The 21,530-nt window shown below is 40.1% G+C and overlaps 1 protein-coding gene across 4 annotated transcripts in view; it reads left to right on the top strand.

Moving 5' to 3' along the window:
* DOCK4 (dedicator of cytokinesis 4) overlaps positions 1-21,530 on the top strand; it is a 479,778-nt gene that overhangs the window by 298,891 nt on the left and 159,357 nt on the right. For all 4 annotated transcript variants that reach the window (XM_059885863.1, XM_059885865.1, XM_059885864.1 and 1 more), the window contains exon 16: positions 683-789. In XM_059885863.1, the coding sequence (XP_059741846.1) occupies positions 683-789 (107 nt within the window). The remainder of the gene's footprint in view (positions 1-682; positions 790-21,530) is intronic.

Genomic DNA, 21,530 nt, shown 5'->3' on the forward strand with positions numbered 1-21,530 from the left:
GCCAATGACCCTTGTTCTAGCCATTGTAATTCAGTTGGGTTTTCATTGGAAAACCTCATTGCCTCATTTCTGGCATACAAATACTACCGCAGTAAGCTCTTATCAACTATTGATTGCAGTTTGTGTTTGTCTGCGTGCCTGATTCCAAGGAGGTGGCTTTCAGAGGTCTCTGTTTATACATGTGGCTGTAGGGAGAGTTCATTCATTCACTCATTCATTTATGTTCCATACATTTGTTGGGAACCTCCTATGTTCTTGGCATTCTTTGAGATACCAAGCATAGAGTAAAATAAAGCAGACAAGTATCTTGCCCTCTGTGGTGCTTATGAGAAGGGGTGGAGGTTGGGTTGTGAGGAGAAGAAACAGGAAATCTACAACTTCAAAAAACAAACAAACAAAACACATAATTTCAAATAGTGAATCCCTTGAAGAAAATTAGTCAAGGAATATAACTTATGGTTATGAGGCAGGACTATGGGGTTAGAGGGTGGCCACTGTAGACAGAAGTCCCATCATAAGAGCTGCTTTTTATTGTATAAAGGGTGCGGATGTGTGTGGGGGGTGGGGGGTGGGGAGTGTTCTATTTCTTCATGATCACTCATGTCCCCAATCCGTGTGTCTGAACACAGTGTGTAAGCATACACTGAAATAACTGATTCTTTTTTTTTTCCCCCTTCTACAGCAAAGGAGAAAGGAGAGAAGAAATTGTTTGGCTTCTCCTTTGTTCCCCTGATGCAGGAAGATGGTAGGACACTTCCAGATGGCACGCATGAGCTCATTGTGCATAAGGTAACATCAGTCAGAGGTTGGGGGCAGTTGTGAAAAACAGGGCAGAAGTACTAACTCACAGTCTTATCCTCACTCTGGAAAAGAGAAAAAACGGACTGCAAAGATACTCTTTTGGTTGATTGCTGGCAGAGAGAGTGCATTTTTGAGAGTAGTATCTCTAGATTCTGTCATATTCTGACACGTATTTTAAAGATTTTTTTTGAACTTAATTGAAATAATGGTATTTGGCTAAGTCTATAGGGTGACCTTGAAATCCTATCCATGGCTGTGATAGGATTAGATAAACCTTACAAATAAGGTTTTTAATATTTTAATATATTAATATTTTTAAAATATTCCCAGTACTTGCTTTCTTATCTGTGGACCCCAGAAGCAGATTTTGCAAGGTCACCTTTCTGTTTGTCTCATTTGCTGCTCTCACGAAGCAAGGGAGAAGTAAGTAGCTGTTCCTTGTTATGACAACTTCAGTGGTTGTTACTCTATTTTTTGCCACAAGAATTGGCATGCAAACATTTGGGGAAAAAAATATAGTGTAGTAGGCAATAAAAAGAAAATTCACCTAATAAGAGATCCTTAGGAATTATCAGAGAATACTAGTAATAATGAAATATAGAACAGAAGCAGTTGCAACTATGAAATCAAGCACTAAGGTATATGATTTTCTCCAAAATCTTTCTCCTTTGCATTTCTCCATTTCTGTAACCACACACTCTTCCAGGCTCTTGTCAGCTCTCATCTGGGCTCACTAGTCCTGCCCACCTGGGCCTTCTCTCCCTTTAGTCCATTTTCTAGTCAGCCATTGGGGTGACCTGTCTAAGGTGCAAATCTTACCAGACCCTTGCCTGACTTCAACCCATGGAAAAGCTTCCCATTGCCAACAGTGGAAATGGCAGGCTTTCAGGTATGTCGGGCTGCCTCCTCCCTTATGCCTCTGCTGCTGCTGCTAAGTCGCTTCAGTTGTGTCCAACTCTGTGCGACCCCAGAGAAGGCAGCCCACCAGGCTCCCCCGTCCCTGGGATTCTCCAGGCAAGAACACTGGAGTGGGTTGCCATTTCCTTCTCCAATGCGTGAAAGTGAAGTCTCTCAGTTGTGTCCACCCCTTAGCGACCCCATGGACTGCAGCCTACCAGGCTCCTCCATCCATGGGATTTTCCAGGCAAGAGTACTGGAGTGGATTGCCATTGCCTTCTCCGCCCTTATGCCTCATATCATCCCATTTCCAGTCCTCTACCTAATGCCCCAGTCACTTCCTGCCTGCTGGTTCCCCCAGCTCCACTTGACATTCCTGCCGTCATGCTTCCCCTGTCTCCCAACAGTTGGCTCCTCCTCATCTGCAGAGGCTCACCTGGGCCAGAACCTTGGGAAAACAGTCCCCACACCCTAGTTCCTACTGTCTGTGTTCCCAGCTGACTATGTGTCTGTCCATGAATTCTCCAGGTATCTGCACAAATCTCTTACCATTGTCCTCATTACATTGTCAGATGGTTGTCTGATGACCCCTCAACTCACCATGGTAGGTTTAGGAGCCCTTCAGGAACAACAGCTGAGTCAGAGGGGTTCTGGCATGTGGCAGATGTGCAGTGAAGATACACTGAGTGAAGGAAGGATATGACAGAGACTTTCTTTACATTTGGATTATTGCTGGTAAAATGAGTGTTCATGCACAAAACACCGGGTAATTTTTGTTTGTGCTTTGGTATGTATGTGCATATTTCTTGAATCATTTATTTTCTGGTTGTTTGTTCAGTACATTGACTACCACAGACCATGGGGCAGACATTCTTCTAGCAACTGGGAATATAGTGGTGAATAAGACCATTAAAGTGCCTCCATTTCTGACACATACATTCTGTAGACTTCAAAAGTGACTTAAAGGAATTCGTGATGTTAAAATACAGAGAAAAAATATTTTCAAGTTGAGTAACACTGAAGCACACAGAGGAGCTAAATGGACTAGACACGTGAGATGATCTATTTATATAAATAAAGGTCGGCCCCTTTATGTGAAATGGGTAATATAACAGGCTGTGTCTTCAGCTACAGTTTTCCAAAAGACATAAGTGGCACTTGATGTGAATGTTTGTGATCTTGACTCTGTGTACCATTAAATCTTCACACAGAAAAGGCAGGGCTAAGGTAATTATTAACTTCCTAATAATATTTAGAAGAATAAATCACTTCTTTATGACATTTCACAAGGCTTCCCAAGTGGCACAGTGGTAAAGGATCCACCCACCAATATAGGAGACGCAAGAAACGTGGGTTTGATCCCTAGGTCGGGAAAATCCCCTGGAGGAGGAAATGGCAACCCACTCTAGTATTCTTGCCTGGAAAATCCCATGGACAGAGGAGCCTGGTGAGCTACAGTCCACGGGATTGAAGAGAGTCAGACACGACTGAGTGTACATGACATTTCACAATGTAGGCTATCTCACCTGTGGATTGGAGGGTGTTTTTGGATGGTAGGTACTAACTTTCCAGGCAAGTCTGGGTTGACTTCCTCTAAAGAAGTATAAATAATATTAAAACTCTTAGTTGCTGATTAGAGATACCAATGTGCTTAAAATGCCAGGAGGACAGGTAGCAAGGCTTACTTCTCCATGTGAGCATTTAGCATCCAACTGGTATTGGTTCCCAGGCATAGGCTCATTCCACTCCATTACCTGGGGTCTGTCAGGATGCCTTGGATAGAACCACCATTTTTCTCAAAAGTGGAGCTTTGAATCATCTCAAGCCCTTAAACAAATTTTCAATGAATACATAGAATTCTGATCCAGAAAGCGTAAGAAAATTTATTTGAGCATCAACAGTGTAAAGAGCAGCTCTTCCCAGTGATCTTCCTCATCACAAAGGAGGCTCAGGATGGTATCTGTAGATCATCTCATGCAGGGCAGGCCTACGTTGCGTAGACCCATGAGGAAGCATTAGTTCCGCAGAACAACCCTAAGTAGCTGAGTCTTATGATTAGGATTATTCAGTGTTGCTTAAAGAGAACTGGAATACCTGCCAAGCATAACATCTTTTGTTTTTCATCTAGTTGATACATGGTTTTCTTTTTCATAGTACTGAGCCAAGAAGTTCAATTTCTACTTAAGGGCACTTGCGGGTTATGATTATAAAATGATATTATGAGCATAATGTTATTCTTCCTCTGCCATGATGGGCAGTCTCTAAGCCTGCTGACAATTACAGGCTTGAATTTATTAATTTAAAAATTTGAATAAAAAAGGAAGCTAAGAAGAGGAATGGATTTCAAATTACTGGGTAAAAAAATAGCCCATTTAATAAGTGATGTTGAGATAATTGAGATGGCCACAATAGGTGCTGCAGGGAAACGTTAAGCTCTGGATTCCTACCCTGCTTCTTATACCAAAGCAGATTCCAATTAAATGTAAAAAATAAAACTGTAAGAGCCTTTATAATATGAATGAACATTTTTAGAAAGTTAAGGGAAGGAGGGCCTTTCTAATGATGCCTCTTCAATGTTAGAAATTAGGTACCCCCAAAATGTATAAATTTAGCTACATAAAGTTTAAAACTGATTTATTTATAAGATCATATGGACTGTAGCCTGCTAGGCTTCTCTGTCCATGGGATTTTCCCAGAGTGGATTGCTATTTCCTTCTCCAGGGGATCTCCCCAACCCAGGGATCAAACCCAGTCTCCCACATCGCAGGCAGACTCTTTACTATCTGAGCCACCAGAGAATCCCTCATAGTAGGATATATAAAATCTACTTTCTTCCTCATGTAAGGTTCTGGTTTAGAAGATTCATTTCTGCAGTGAACTAAGAAAAAAAAAGTGGTATATTGAAAACTATTTAATAGCCTAATTTGGGCCTAAAATTTATGAAAGAGATAATAATTTCCCCTTGTGACAGTGACTGGACTTCTAAGTGTGTTTTAAGGAAATCATTGTGACAAGGTTGTTATCAGTCAGTGGTCTGACAAGAACCTGGACTCATCCTTTAGGGCAGGAACTAAAGAATTCTGAGGGCAAAGCTCCCTTTCAGAGTCATTTTCACCTTTACATAATTGATAGTATGTTTGCAGTGGTACTCCATGGAGATAACCTCTGAAATCTACAAAAATCCAAATATTATAGCTTTAGAAAGGGAAGTGAAAGAACTTGATTAGTCATCATTAAAGATTTTGTGCTTCCAGGGTCCCTTTTCACCTCTGAGGACATCAGTCATATCTCCAAGTAGTTGATGGCTAAGTCCAAAACTTGTCTTTGGAATTCCTAAGTTGATTGTAACAGCATTTAGTCTTGCTAAGTTTTGTTATTTTGCTGCATTCTGCTAGGTTTGTTGTCTTCCTTAAATTTGTAGAGATATTTTTGGCTACTCATTGCCAGCTACCTGCTGGAAAGCAAAGTTAAGAAAAGAGATTGAAATAATAAGCTTAAGAAAATTCATTTTCCAAGAGTCAAGTCTGTTACGGATAATAATATGAAGGTCCAAAAAAGGATAGGAAGTTTATTAACTGTGTACTCAAGTTTCCATTCTTAACTATTCTAGTGAAGATTTTTATTTCTTTGAAGTACATGCTGAAATACTCTTGGGTCTAGTTTGTATGTATAGATAAACAAGTAATAATATAGTCTACTTTTAAAGAAATCGGGATTTTGCAAATTCATTATGTTGATTAACACCACTATGACTCAAGTGACCCAACTCAGCCAGACTGGGGATTTCCTTAGTAGAGAATCTGATTCCTTAGGGTGGGATTTATTGCTTCTGAGCAAGAGAAGGGCCAGATAAGAAATCAGCTAAATAGAGCATGATCATGTATCCTGGTTGGAAAGGGATTAGTTTAATGTATGGCCTAGATTGCAAGAGTCTTTGATGAATTCATCACTTTTGCTCCCTAGAAATTTGTTCATAAATGCTTTGTGTCTCGTTTTTTCCCTGCAATGTTTCAGTTTCCTGTTTTATACTCCAGTTCCCCACCTGGTCCCTAGAAGTCCAGCACAGCCTCTCTGCACTAGTTACCATCTTTGAGGTGAATTTCTCAGATTGAATTACTTTCCACTTATCCTTTCCTATATGATGTTTGTATTTATAAGTAAAATGAAAAAATGACAGGAGGCTGAAGAATTTAATAGACTGATAGGTTTGCCACCCATCTTGCTGTGCAGAAAACTCTACATACTTCTCCAACAATTCTGAAAGAGACACCCCTGTAAGTGAAAGTCGCTCAGTCGTGTCCAACTCTTTGCAACCCCCTGGACATCACAGTCCAAGGAATTCTCCAGGCCAGAATACTGGAGTGAGTAGCTGCCGGGGCCCAGCCCCGGTTGGATCCAGGGATTCCCTCAGGATGATGGCGTCAGCGATTAGAATAGCGATAGCTTAATTAAGTATTAATTAGAGATATAAAGAGTGGTTAAATAGGGATAGCTCAGTGAGAAAATTCAGTGGAGAAAAGAGGCTGAATAACTTGGTTTACGTGGAAAACCAATAAAACTCCAAGACAAGGAGTTTGTGTCACCTATGTAGGCCGCAGGCGTCCTCCTGTTCTCCCGAAGGAGAGGAGACACTAAGGCCTCCCCGGTCAGATCTTAGAAGCCCAGGCAAAATTAGTAGGCTTGACAAGCCTCCATGCTCCAGATGGGAATTCAGCCAGGAGGTGAGAGAAAGAACGATATGGGGAGACCAAGCTTCAGTGAGCAAGGCCCATAGCTTTATTCTCTGTTATTTTCAACAGGGGCTTTTATACCCTAAGTGGCACGTAGAGGATAATAGGGGGTGTGAAATCATGCAGAGTCAGCAGTCTTTGATCCTTATGGAAATCAGGGTTTCTTTTCTGCAAACTTACAATATACAAATGGCTTAGGTGATTTACATCATCTTCTGGCCAGAAGGCCTGTTAACATTTTATGACTCTAACAAAGGTTTGTCAACCATAAGACTTATTTTCTCTAAGAGTAATTATTTTAAAGTTTGGCGCCATCCTCCGAAGGTGTTAAAGTTGCATTCCTATAGGGCAGAGGTGCAGTGGGTTTACAACAAAGGAAAGAATTATTACCTTAAGGGTCTAAAGTTGTTAACACCAAGGCCACTACTTATTTTTTCTACATACCAACTATATTAATTAATACACTTCCAAGGATACAATATAGGGGATGTGGAAACTTGGCAGCAAGCATAGGCTCAACAATGAAATCTTCTACTAGTTCTATTCTGACAATTTCTAACTCTCCAAGAGGCTCTATACTATTTGAATATCTTAAGCTTCCTGTGCCGCTCATGTTTACAATTGTAAACAATTGTATGCATAGCTGTAGGAGTCCGGGTAAACCTGTCAGGCAAGTTAGAGAGCCATCTGAGGGGTTTGTGAACTAAAACACTCTTGTCATGCCCAGGAACTTTATTAACTGGAGCTGTAAGTTAACTCTTTTTCAGAGAGGGAGATGGTGGTGGGGGACAGCCCCCCGTAAAGTCAGAGGTGTAGGTGAGAGCACAAAGCAGTAAGGCAGGCAGACTCTGGTTTTGGGGTAGAGCTCAGGCAGGCCCAGAGGGGCACCCCTCAAGTTCTGGCTCACCTTGCCCACCAGAACTCTCCCACATAACCCTGTTATGGGTGGGGACTCCCGTGCTGGCTCCCGGCAAGTAGCCTTTCCCTTCTCCATGGGATCGTTCCAACCCAGGGATTGAACCCAGGTCTCCTGCATTGCAGGCAGATTCTTTACCAGCTGAGTCACAAGGGAACCCCACAAGGACACCCCTATAATCATGAGAAATAAATCTTAGACAAGCACAAAACATTTCTGTCCACCCTGGGCTTAGGCATAGGAGCATTGGTCACATAACCCTTGTTTTATTACAGACTATAAGAGAAATTAGGTAGCATACACCTGCAAAATTAAATCAAAATGTAAATAGCCTGGTAAATTTAGCATAAAAGTAAGCCAAACCAGACTTCCCTGTAGCTCAAATGGTAAAGAATCTGCCTGCAAGGCAGGAGACCAGGGTTTGATCCCTGGGTTGGGAAGTTCCTCTGGAGAAGGGAATGGCAATCCACTCCAGTATTCTTGCCTGGAGAATTCCATGGACAGAGAAGCCTGGCAGGCTACAGTCAGTGGAATGGCAAAGAGTCGGACATGACTGAGCGACTAACACAGTCCAGCACAAACTAAGTCAAGCAAAGAAAAAGAAAGGAAAAAAAGCTAAGATAACTTAATAAGTGGACTTGATCTCAGCCCTGAAGGCTACTAATGTGATGGGCAGAAAGTGCTTTCATTCTCAGTAATTAATACTATTACACAATCTTTTAAAATCTCTGCCTCTGCTGATCTCTGGCTCTCCTGCTGAGAGAGCTTCCTGTGTGGCCTCTGGAGTAGAGAAAGCTCTTCTTCTGAAGCCTCATGTTCAGTATCCTGACTCTAGATCTCTTTAAATGGCCCAGTGCATGTAAAGATACCATTCTCCATCCTTTTGTAGAGTCTCCATGCCCTCTCTCTATAAGGCTTGTTCCATACAACATGGCAACTTTCTACCTGTCCTGGTTACTGTCTCTGTTGTTCAGTCACTAAATCATGTCCAAATCTTTGTGACCACATAGATTGAGCACACCAGGCTCCTCTGTCCTCCACTATCTCCCAGAGTTTGCTCAAATTCCATTGAGTCCGTGATGCTATCTAACCATCTCATCCTCTGTCGCCCTCTTCTCCTTTTGCCTTCAGTCTTTTCCCAGCCTCAGGGTGTTTTCCAATGAGTTGGCTCTTCGCATCAGGTGGCCAAAGTAATGGAACTTCAGCTTTAGCAACAGTCCTTCCAGTGATTATTCAGGGTTGATTTCCTTTAGGATTGACTGGTTTGATCTCCTTGCTGTCTAAGGGACTCTCAAGAGTCTGCTCCAATACCGTATTTTGAAGGCATCAATTCTTCAGCACTGAGCCTTCTTTATGGTCCACCTGTTTATGTCAGCAAAGAGATGTCTGTGCTTTTTTAATATGCTCTCTAGGTTTGTCATAGCTTTCCTTTCAGGGAGCAAGTGTCTTAATTTCATGGCTGCAGTCACTGTCCAAAGTGATTTGGAGCCCAGGAAAACCAAATCTGTCACTGCTTCCACTTTTTCCCTTTCGGTTTGCCATGAAGTGATGGCACCAGATGCCATAATCTTAGTTTTTTGAATGTTGAGTTTCAAGTCAGCTTTTTCACTCTCCTCCTTTACCTTCATTGAGAGGATCTTTAGTTCCTCTTCACTTTCTGCCAGTGAAGTGATATCATCTGCATATCTGAGGTTATTGATATTTCTCCCAGCAGTCTTGATTGCACCTTATGATTTATCCAACTTGGCATTTCATATGATGTACTCTGCATGGAAGTTAAATAAGCAGGGTGACAATACACAGCCTCGATGTACTCCTTTCCCAGTTTTGAACCAGTCTGTTGTTCTACATCTAGTTCTAACAGTTGTGTCTTGACCTGCATACAGATTTCTCAGGAGACAGGTAAGGTGGTCTGGTATTCCCATCTCTTTAAGAATTTTTCTGCAGTTTGTTGTGATCCACACAGTCAAAGGCTTTAGCATAGTCAGTGAAGCAGAAGTAGATGTTTTTCTGGAATTACGTTGCTTTTTCTGTGATCCAACTAATGTTGGCAATTTGATCTCTGCTTCCTCTGCCTTTTCTAAATCCAGCTTGTATACCTGGAAGTTCTCAGTGCACATACTGTTGAAGCCTAGCTTGAAAGATTTTGAGCATTACTTTGCTAGTGTATGAAATGAGTGCAGTTGTACAGTAGTTTGAACATTCTTCGGCACTGCCCTTCTTTGGAACTGGAATGAAAACTGACCTTTTCCAGTCCTGTGGCCACTGCTGGGTTTTCCAAATTTGCTGATATATTGAGTGCAACACTTTAATGGCATCATCTTTTACGATGTGAAATAGCTCAGCTGGAAATCTATCACCTCCACTAACTTGTTCAGAGTAATGCTTCCTAAGGCCTACTTGACTTCACACTCCAGGATGTCTGGCTCTAGGTGAGTGACCATACCATCAAAGTTATCTGGGTCATTAAGACTTTTTTGTATAGTTCTTCTGTGTATTCTTGCCACCTCTTCTTAATTGCTTCTGCTTCTGTTAGGTCCTTGCTGTTTCTGTCCTTTATCATGCTCATCCTTGCATGACATGTTCCCTTATTGTCTCCAATTTTCTTGAAGAGATCTCTAGTCTTTCCCATTCTATTTTTTTCTTCTATTTCTTTGCATTGTTCATTTAAGAAGTCTTTCTTATCTCTCCTTGCTATTCTCTGGAACTCTGCATTTATTTGGGCATATCTTTCCCTCTGTCCCTTGACTTTTGTTTCTCTTTTTTCCTTAGCTATTTGTAGAGCTTCCTTAGACAACCACTTTGTCTTCTTGCATGTCTTTTCCTTGGGGATGGTTTGGTCACCCACTCCTGTATGGGGTTACAAACCTCTGTCCATAGTTCCCTTCTTAATCCTCATAACAACTACTGACAAGACTTTACCACTCTGCCTGCCTCACCACTTCCCCTGTCCTTAACAGAGAAAACAGAAGCCATCAGACAGGAACTTCCTTAAATCCATGTGTTCTCTCCTTTGCCACCTGCACACTTATCTGCCTCCTTCCTTTCCTTCTTGCTTCCTGTCTCAGTGGTGGGGCAAGACTCCTTCCCTTCAAGGCTAATGCTTCCACCTGCTTCTTTCAGGATCTTCCTCTTCTCCTGGCTCCCCTTAGCTTGCTTCTCTTAGCATTCCCTCTTGTTTCCTCTCTTCTGGCAGTGTTATCAGATTTTTAACACTCTAAAGCATTTTTCTTTTATTTATTTTAATTGGAGGCTAATAACTTTACAATATTGTAGTGGGTTTTGCCATATTTTTACATGAATCAGCCATGGTTGTACACATGTCCCCCATCCTGAACCCCGCTCCCACCTCCCTCTCCATCCCATCCCTCAGGGTGATCCCAGTGCACCAGCCCTGAGCACCTTGTCTCATGCATCGAACCTGGACTGGTGATCTGTTTCACATATGATAACATACATGTTTCAATGCTATTCTCTCAAATCATCCCACCCTCGTCTTCTCCCACAGAGTCCAAAAGACTGTTCTATATATCTGTGTCTCTTTTGCTGTCTCACATATAAGGTCATTGTTACCATCTTCTAAATTCCATATATATGCATTAGTATACTGTATTGGTGTTTTTCATTCTGACTTACTTCACTCTGTATAAAGCCTCCAGTTTCATCTACCTCGTTAGAACTGATTCAGATGTATTCTTTTTAATGTGTGAGTAATATTCCATTGTGTATATGTACCAGAGCTTTCTTATCCATTCGTCTGCCGATGGACATCTAGGTTGCTTCCATGTCCTGGCTATTATCAACAGTGCTGCAATGAACATTGGGGTACACATGTCTCTTTCAATTCTGGTTTCCTCAGTGTGTATGCCCAGCAATGGGATTGCTGGGTCATATGGCAGTTCTATTTCCAGTTTTTTCCATCTGTATGTCTTCTTTGGAGAAATGTCTGTTTAGGTCTTTGTCCCATTTTTTGATTTGGTCATTTATTTTTCTGGAATTGAGCTGTAGGAGTTGCTTCTATATTTTTGAGATTAATTCTTTTTCAGTTGCTTTGTTTGCTATTATTTTCTCCCATTCTGAAGGCTGTCTTTTCACCTTGCTTATATTTTCTTTCATTGTGCAAAAGCTTTTAGGTTTAATTAGGTCCCATTTGTTTATTTTTGCTTTTATTTCCATTACTCTGGGAGGTGGGTCATAGAGGATCCTGCTGTGATTTATGTCAGAGTGTTTTGCCTATGTTTTCCTCTAGGAGTTTTATAGTTTTTGGTCTTACATTTAGATCTCTAGTCCATTTCGAGTTTATTTTTGTGAATGGTGTTAGAAAGTGTTCTAGTTTCATTCTTTTACAAGTGGTTGACTAGTTTTCCCAGCCTTTTTTCCAGTGTATATTCTTCCCTCCTTTGTCAAAGATAAGGTGTCCATATGTGCGTGATTTATCTCTGGGCTTTCTGTTTTGTTCCATTGATCTATATTTCTGTCTTTGTGCCAGTACCATGCTGTCTTGATGACTGTGGCTTTGTAGTAGAGCCTGAAGTCAGGCAGGTTGATTCCTCCAGTTCCATTCTTCTTTCTCAAGATTACTTTGGCTATTCGAGGTTTTTTTATATTTCCTTACAAATTGTGAAATTATTTGTTCTAGTTCTCTGAAAAATACTGTTGGTAGCTTGATAGGGATTGCATTGAATCTATAGATTGCTTTAGGTAGTATACTCATTTTCACTATATTGATTCTTCAAATTCATGAACATGGTATATTTCCCCATCTATTTGTGTCCTCTTTGATTTCTTTCACCAGTGTTTTATAGTTTTCTATATATAGGTCTTGTGTTTCTTTAGGTAGATTTACTCCTAAGTATTTTATTCTTCTCGTTGCAATGGTGAATGGGATTGTTTCCTTAATTTCTCTTTCTGTTTTCTCATTGTTAGTGTATAGGTATGCAAGGGATTACTGTGTGTTAATTTTATATCCTGCAACTTTACTATATTCATTGATTAGCTCTAGTAATTTTCTGGTGCAGTCTTTAGGGTTTTCTATGTAAAGGATCATGTCATCTGCAAACAGTGAGAGTTTTACTACTTCTTTTCAAATCTGGATTCCTTTTATTTATTTTTCTTCTCTGATTGCTGTGGCTAAAGCTTCCAAAACTATGTTGAATAGTAGTGGTGGGAGTGGGCACCCTTTTCTTGTTCCTGACTTTAGGGGAAATGCTTTCAATTTTTCACCATTGAGAATAATGTTTGCTGTGGTTTTGTCATATATAGCTTTTATTATGTTGAGGTATGTTCTTTCTATTCCTGCTTCTGGAGGGTTTTTATCATAAATGGATGTTGAATTTTGTCAAAGACCTTTTCTGCATCTATTGAGATAATCATGTTTTTTATCTTTCAATTTGTTAATGTGCGTGGTGTATTATATTGATTGATTTGCAGATATTGAAGAATCTTTGCATCCCTGGGATAAAGCCCACTTGATCATGGTGTGTGATCTTTTTAATGTGTTGTTGGATTCTGATTGCTAGAATGTTGTTAAGGAGTTTTGCACCTCTGTTCATCAGTGATATTGGCCTGCAGTTTTCTTTTTTTGTGGCATCTTTGTCAGGTTTAGGTATTAGGGTGATGGTGGCCTCACAGAATGAGTTTGGCAGTTTACCTTCCTCTGCAATTTTCTGGAAGAGCTTGAGTAGGATAGGTGTTTACACTTCTCTAAATTTTGGGTAGAATTCAGCTGTGAAGCCATTTGGTCCTGGGCTTTTGCTTGCTGAAAGATTTCTGATTACAGTTTCGATTTCCGTGCTTGTGATGCATCCGTTAAGATATTCTGTTTCTTCCTGGTTCAGTTTTGAAAAGTTATACTTTTCTAAAAATTTGTCCGTTTCTTCTAAGTTGTCCATTTTATTGGCATATAATTGCTGATAGTAGTCTCTTATCCTTTGTATTTCTGTGTTGTCTGTTGTAATTTCTCCATTTTCATTTCTAATTTTGTTGATTTTATTCTTTTCCCTTTGTTTCTTGATTAGTCTGGCTAGTGGTTTGTCAATTTTATTTATCTTTTCAAAGAACCAGCTTTTAGCTCTATTGATTTTTGCTATGGTCTCTTTTGTTTCTTTTGCATTTATTTCTACCCTAATTTTTATAATTTCTTTCCTTCTACTAGCCCTTTTTCTTTAAAGACAAACTACGTTGTAATAGCTACCACGCTGTTTCTTCCTGTCCCTCATGAGCCACCTGCAGGAAAGGCTGGTGTTCACTCACTGTCTCTACTTCCCTCCATCCCATTTGTCCCTTGGGCTACTTTCTGTCCTCGAAGCTCAAATGAAGTTTTCCCCTCAAGGTCACCTACACTGGCCAACCTTCTAGACACTTCCTAAATCTTCCCTTACTTGACTTCCCTATAACGTGTAATACTATTGATTACCCTTCTTGAAAATCCCACATTTTGTGGTCTGACAGTGTTCTCCTGAGTCTGATCCTTCTACTCCTTTGAGTACTCTTCTCTCTTATCTGTATTAAAAAAAAAAAAATTATTTAGTAAAGTATGTTTTTGTTGCATGTGCTCAGTCACTCAGTCATGTCCAACTCTTTGTGGCCCCATTAACTGTAGCCTGCCAGGCTCTTTGCATGAAATTTCCCATGCAAGAATAATGCAGTGTGTTGCCATTCCCTGCTGCAGAAGATCTTGCCACCCCAGGGATTGAACCTGCATCTCTTGTATCCCAGGGATGAACCTGTGTCTTTTGTCTCCTGCATTGGTAGATGGATTCTTACCACTAGTGCCACCTGGGAATCCCCTAGTGAAGTATAGTTAACTTAGAAACATTGTGTTGATTACTGCTGTACTGCAAAATGACTCAGCTATACACATATATCTTCTTTTTCATATTCTTTCCCCTTATGGCTTATCACAGTATGTTGAATATAGTTCCCTGTGCTATACAGTAGGACTTTGTTGTTTATCCTTCCTGTATATACTAGTGTGCATCTTATCTGCATCTTAAATGTTGGTGTTATCATGGATTTAATCTTTGGACTCTATCTGTGTCTTCTACACTCTGGAACCATCTCACCCACTTCTGTGGGTTAATTTGCTACATCTCTGCTGATGATGTCCAGATCTGGGTTTGTAGTTCAGGGCTTTTACCAGCCTACTGAGCATCTTCAGCGGGATCTGCCAGAGATACCTCTTAACTCAGCTTGTCCAAAACTGAATTTTTTTATTCCATCTCCATCCTCTCCTGTGGTGAATTGAAACCTTCAGTTTCTCTTGACTGCTCACACTTTACCTCACCATCTAAACACTTGGTTTCATGACCAGTCACTGCCTCCTCCTTGGTGGTTCTTTAAGAAATTTAAACCAGAGACAGATATCAGAATCAGCCCGAGTTTTCCTCCTTTAAGAAGTTCAGAGTAGTCCCAAGGCTTTTTTGGTCCTAAAAAGAAAAAAAATCACATCATTTAGCCACACTCAACTACATATAGTTGTCTGACTACACCTGTATTTTTTAAAACAGTTGTTTTTTCAGTTAGATAAGCGTTTCAAAAATAGTACAGAAAATTCCCATATACCCTTCACCCAACTTCTCCTTATGTTAGCATCTTACATAACCACAGAACATTTATTGAAACTAAATTAACCTCAGTGGAATACTGTTAACACACACTTATTTGGATGTTGCACATTTTTCCAGTACTTTTCTTTTTCTCTTCTGGGATCTAGTCTAGAACCCACATTGCATTTAGTTGCCGTATCGTCATCGTCTCATATATGTGTTTTTCTCCCCCAGTGTCTTTATATGTTTTGTTTCTTCTGTATAACCTGTCTTTCTGTCCCTTGCCTGGCAAGCCTCTTAGTCTTTATGACTGAAGTCAAATAGCCTTTCCCCCCACAGAGTTTTCTCTACTTCCCTGGCGGAGCTAAAATCCAGGGGTCTTTACTGCTGCTTTGTCATCAGTCTTAACAAATGAGTGCAGAGGTCAGACATGTAATGCCCTCACGTACAGGTACAGTTTTTATTTCCTTGTTACATTCTTTATACTGAATTAAAAGACTCAAATAGTAGAATTTTAATACATGTTTAATACTGACATTAAGAATGATGAGTCATGTTGAAAGGATCCCCAGAAGAAGATGTTTTTCTGCCACAGCTGTTGATAAATCTGGTTCATTTAACTGGCAGTAGTTTCAAATGGATTGTCTAACTTACTATAGTTTTTAATTTAATTCTCTACATCCTGAAACTTACGGGCCCCTTAATTTTATTAATATACTATGAATCTCTGTACCAGTTAATATCTGAAGAAATTTCTTGTTTATTTCTCTCAATTATATAGCTTGCATTTTTGCACCTATCACTTTTCTGGATGACTGTCTGTGGCTGACCACTGCATCTCTTTCTTGTGCTCAAGACTGGGCAAAAAGTGGCCTGGGGTGTGATGTACCATTCATTGCTCCACCAACTGATTTTAATTCTGGGCAAAGAAATAGATTGTGAGCCAGGCTATATCATCTCAAAGAAGAGGCTACTACTGCTGCCACAGAGCCTTTGTTATAACTCTTCTTTAATAATCTAGGGAGTCCATCCCTCCTGTCAGATCTGATTTCAGTCTCAAGTAAAGCAGCAGGCTGGCTTTCATCTCCCTCTTCTCTAATTTGTAATAAATTAACTTCATGCCATTTTAAAATGACTTGCACAGATCCCACCCTATCGAAGCAAACACAGAATTGTCCTTTTCTGTGACAGTGACATTGTTTTGTTCCCATTATCCAGGTGCAACCTCAGGGGGTTGTAGTCATGTGGCCTGGTCTCTCCTAGGAAGAATGGCTCAGTTAATCGTTCCCACATCTCTCTGTCTGTCTCCCCCATCTGACATAATACCAGCAAGACTTTTGCTTGTCTGTGTCTGCTGCAAGAGGAGGGGAGGATATTTCTTCTTATTCTAATATCCATGTTGCCTTTTTCCGTGCCCACACTGGATTTAATGGAAAAAAAAATCATCCCTGTGCTAAAACAAAAATAGTTGCATTATGGGTATTCCCTAGAATGCAAGTGATCCGTATTTAACTACTCATTGGTTTAGGGATGTAACTGCATTTTACTGTGGTGACAAAACCATCCATCAAAAAACACAGTGATGTAGTTTTGTGCAAAGCTGCAATGTTTTAATATTCAGATTCACAGGCATTCAGACATCCAGCCACAACTTTTTTGCACTGATATTTCCATGCTGTACTTTACCAGCTTCATTTCTGTGACTTCCTTGATTTTTAGCCCTTCACCTGGGGGAAGATTGCTCCTACCCATTTATTCTCTCCCATCCGTACCCTTGTTCAGACTCCTCCTCACAGTCCAGACTCTTCTCCCACCTGGCAGAAGAACGCTCGAGAAATTCATGGCTGACTCTTTCTCACTCCCTGGCTTCTGCTGGTGAGCTTAGCATTTCCTCTGAAGAACTGGACAACCTTTCTGGCTTAACCCTTTGCAACATCTGCTGTGCACTACAGGCCTATCTTCTGGAACCTGTTTCTAGTCTTCACTGCTCTTCAGTCTCATTTTTTTTTCTGTTTCATCCAGTGAATGAACAAATTATCTCTGACTCATCTGTTGTGTTCCTAGGCTCCCATGACATGCCTTCTCTGCTCCTATGTGCTTCTCCTCCCCACTGCATCCAGATCACATGATCCCTTTTGCTCCCTGGGTGGTTTCAGAACACAGACCAGCCATTTCACTGTAGGACTCATAGGCTTGTTAGGTATGAAACTATTTTAGCTCCAAAGACCACTCTAAGCTCTCTCCCAGGGTGTTTCCCACAAACATACTTTGTGTGTGTGAAAAATGAAATCTTGGGGGTGATCTTTCTTAACCATACCTACCATTCAATATGTTATCTGTTAATTTTAAATTTGTTACAGCAAAACTCAAAACCTGGTTAAAACAACAGTGGAAGAGTCATTGTAGTCACGATTGCTATTTTGTATAGTAGTTGAGAGCATGAACTTTGGTTCACATCTTGGCTCTGATTCTTACTAACATTGTAATATTGAGCAAATCACATAAGCTTTTCAGGTTATGATGTTCTGCCTCACAGGATTATTATCAGAGTAAAAAAACACATGCAGAGTGCTTAGCCTGACATTTAGTAAGCCTTTGTAAATGATGGCAAATGCATGTAAATAAATGTAAATGCAGACCATGGGGTTGCAGAGTCAGACACAACTTAGCACATGACTTAGCAACTGAACAACATCAACAGAATGATTGTTGCTTGGATTGCCTTTAAAATCTCTAGTGCTGTGTGATGTGTTGAGGATGCAAGCTGAAAACCTCAGAGGACAAGAAAAGGCAGGCTGTGAGATTTTCTCTGCAGGCCACTTAAGTTCTTTGGAAATAGATTTAAACTCTAACCCCATACCTAACATATGATTTTGACTGCTAATGGACCAAAAAAAAAAAAAAAACTATTTTGAACACCTAGTATTAGTAAATATTATAATACAGTAAATATTAAAGCAAAAAGTTCACAGAGACCAAAGAGTTTTTATGTACTTTTCTTTACTAAATTAATAGGTAGAATTCCTGCCCATCCTCTCCACTTCCTCTCCACACCAGCACCAACATACACACAACACATAACAAAAAACACAGTGGTATTATTGGTGGAAGGAAGGTCTTAACTTCTGTGTCCAGAGTAATGTTTGTATTAACGACTGTATTTTGTGTTGAGTAAGGGTGATAGAGTTCAGCTGTAAGAAGGTATCAAGATGTAACAGCTCGAAATCAGAGAGACTCCAATGCTGAGGTCTTGCCCCTAGGCTGGGGGAGAAGTGCAGTGAACTATAATAGGTGGCACTCACCTGGCCACAGTGACTGCCCCCTGTAAAGGCAGCCACGGTGTCTATTCACAGTGCCCCCTATGGGCAGAACACGACCATCGCATCTTCAATCACAGAAGTGGTTGATCCTTGACTGCAGGTTGAGCTACAGGGGTTCAGCAAGCAGACATTCTAAGAGGTTTCCAGAAGTATTCAAGAACCAGGCAGTCATTTGTGGGGATGGGGATAAGAAAGCAATCTATAGCTTCAGGATTTCTGTACACAGATGAAGCATACCAGACCAAGGCATGCTCCAGCTTCTGGGGAAGAAACCTGGAAATAACTGGATGGTGTCTGGACTGGGGTTGTATGAAGCTTCAGTTTTAATAGGAAGGAGTGGTTCAACATACCGAATACAGGTCACGCTGGAGATGGGACCAGAGCATGTTACTGACCCTACAAACAATATCCAGGCAGAAAAAAATAGGACCAGTGTAGGGTGCTGTGCTCCAAGCCCTGATACCAGAACAAGACTGAGAAGAGGGGATGGTGACCCCAGGTTCCATAACTTTACATTGCTAAGCACTTTTTATTCAGGAAAGCATCTGAAGTGTTCACGTTATAATTATTTCTAAACTATATATGCACTCTTCTGTCTAAATGAAATATCTTGCCGAAGCATTTGGAGCCATAACTTTAGAAGAGAGTTTCTTGTGTTTATTGGTCCTCCTGTTACTGGGCAGATGTGCCAGGAAGAACATCTTGTAATATTCTGATTTTGTGTCTCTAAGCTTATTAGAGTTGTCTTTCTTAAAGATTTAGTATTAAAAAATATTTGTAAATCACACAGATTAGCCTAGAATACCAAAGGGGTTCTGCGCTTAATTTCCTACCTGTTCCCAAGACACTAGCCTTAAAAATAAATATATACATTAAAAACAATAAAGTTCCTAAATTTAGTTATTTAGTTAAACTAAATACTAAGTTTAGCATAACTAAACTTATTTAGCTCAAAATAAGGTAAGCTATACTGATTCTGTATCTGTTACAATATATTTTTCTCAAAATTTTAATTTAAAGTCACCTTCATTACAGAAACAGTATATAGATAAACAAAAATAAAAACACCATATTCTGATTGCTCAGATGATGTTAACTATTAGGGTATATGATGATGTTACCCCTTAGGGTATATCTTTCTGGAGGTTCTTCTGTATGAAATTTTTACCCAGATGATGTTATTTATTTTAGTAGACTTTTAAAAGAGTAGCTTAGTATAATATAAAGTTGAGAGTAAAGGATAGAGACTTCCCTTCCACCCTCTGCCCTGGCATATGTGTAGCTTCCTCCACTGTCAGCATCATTCACCAGAAAGGTGCATATTTATTTTAACCAAGGTTGAATCTGCATTGACACATCATCATTACCCAAAGCCCTTAGTTTACTAGGGTTCACTCTTTTTTTATGCATAATTTTATTTTTCTTGATTTTTGGCTGTGCTGGGTCTTTGTTGCTATGCCGGCTTTTCTCTACTCACAGAGAGTGAGGGACGTTCTCTAATTGTGCTCAGGCTTCCCATCGTGGTGGCTTCTCTTGTTGCCGAGCACAGGCTCTAGGGCGCACAGGCTTCAGTAGCTGAGGCACGTGGGCTCAGTAGTTGTGGCTCCCGGGCGCTAGAACACAGGCTCAGTTGTTGTGGCACACGGGCTTAATTGCTCCACAACATGTGGGATCTTCCCAGATCAGGGATCAAACCCATGTCTCCTGCTTTGGCAGATGGATTCTATACCACTGAGCTACCAGGGAAACCCTAGGTTTCACTCTTGTTTTTGTGTATTCTGTGGATTTGGACAAATGTATAGTGACATGTATCTATCATCATAATATCATACTGCCCTAGAAAAATCTTCCGTGGTCTGTCTGTTCATCCTTTCTCCTACTCCCAACCTCTGGAAACCACTAATTTTTTTTTTTAACTGTCTTCATAGTTCTGCACTTTCTAGAATATTACATAGTTAGAATCATGGAGTTTGTAGACTTTTCAGATTGGCTTCTTTCACTTAGTGATATGCATTGTTTCCTCCATGTCTTTTCATGGCTTGGTAGCTCATTTATTTTTAGCACTGAAATGGTATTCTGGTTTCTGGATGTACCACATTTATCTATTCATGTACTGAAGAATATCTCGGTTGCTTCATTATATGTATTTTTTATTTTTTTATTGAAGTATAGTTTATTTACAATGTTGTGCCAATCTCTGCTATACAGCAAAGTAACTCAGTGATACACATGTAATAGACATGCTTTTTTTAATATTCTTTTCCATTATCGTTTATTGCAAGATATTGAATATAGTTTCCTGTGCTATACAATAGGACCTTATTATTTTTTTATTTACTTTTTCCAGTTAATGACTTTTCCAATCATTAATTTTTTTTTATCTCATCTAGAACTTAGTCAATGTATCAATTCCAAAAGAAAATCCTTTTCAGCAAGTTTGTCCAAATCCAGGGCCATTATATTGTATCTGGCTCTTACATATCTCTTAAGTATTATTTAATCTAGAGTAATCCTTTTTTTTTCCCCCACAAAACTTGACTTGTGGAGTCAAAGACAGGCATCCTACAGAAAGTGCCGCCTTCTGGGTTTGTCTGGTTGCTTCCCCATAGCATTCAGCATGTTGCTCTGTCCTTTGTATTATCTGTGAAGTGGAAGGTGAATCTGTTGGTGTCACCCATTCAGGCTCCACAGCTTTGGGAGGAATGCATTGCGAGGATGATGTGTTGTTTTCAGAGGGCCGACAGCCCAATCCCCCGACGTGCAGTTACATTTGTCCCCTTGCCGGTAGGAGGGAATCTGTGTGGTAGCGTAGAATGTTCATTTGCTCATCAACAATTTTCCTACTGATTTTAGCATTTAGTGACAACCCTTGACTAAAGAAAGAATTACACTAGGAATATGAAACTGTATTTTTAAAACCTATAATTTCTTTTACATTTGTTGACTGACATTTTCTGTAGGGATTTCTCACCATAGTGGGATTATTATATTATCATGAAATACAGAGTCCTTTAATTGCCTGTTTTCAAAGTAAGGAGTTGTTTAATATCTACCTCAGAGGAGATGTGGGAAGAATTTAAGCACTTTTTTAAAATGCTATGGTTGTGGGATGAGGGGTGGTGGTGGGAGGGAGGCTCAAGATGGAGGGGATATATGTGTGTGTAGATATATATGTATATATACATATAGTTATGGTTGATTCGCGTTGTATGACAGAAACCAACACAACATTGTAAAGCAATTATCCTCCAGTTAAAAGATTTTTTAAAATGCTATGGTCACTGCCATATGATTTCTTGAGCACTTCCAATGTATCAGG

This window comes from Bos taurus, chromosome 4 (assembly GCF_002263795.3).
Source record: "Bos taurus isolate L1 Dominette 01449 registration number 42190680 breed Hereford chromosome 4, ARS-UCD2.0, whole genome shotgun sequence".
Taxonomy (NCBI): domain Eukaryota; kingdom Metazoa; phylum Chordata; class Mammalia; order Artiodactyla; family Bovidae; genus Bos; species Bos taurus.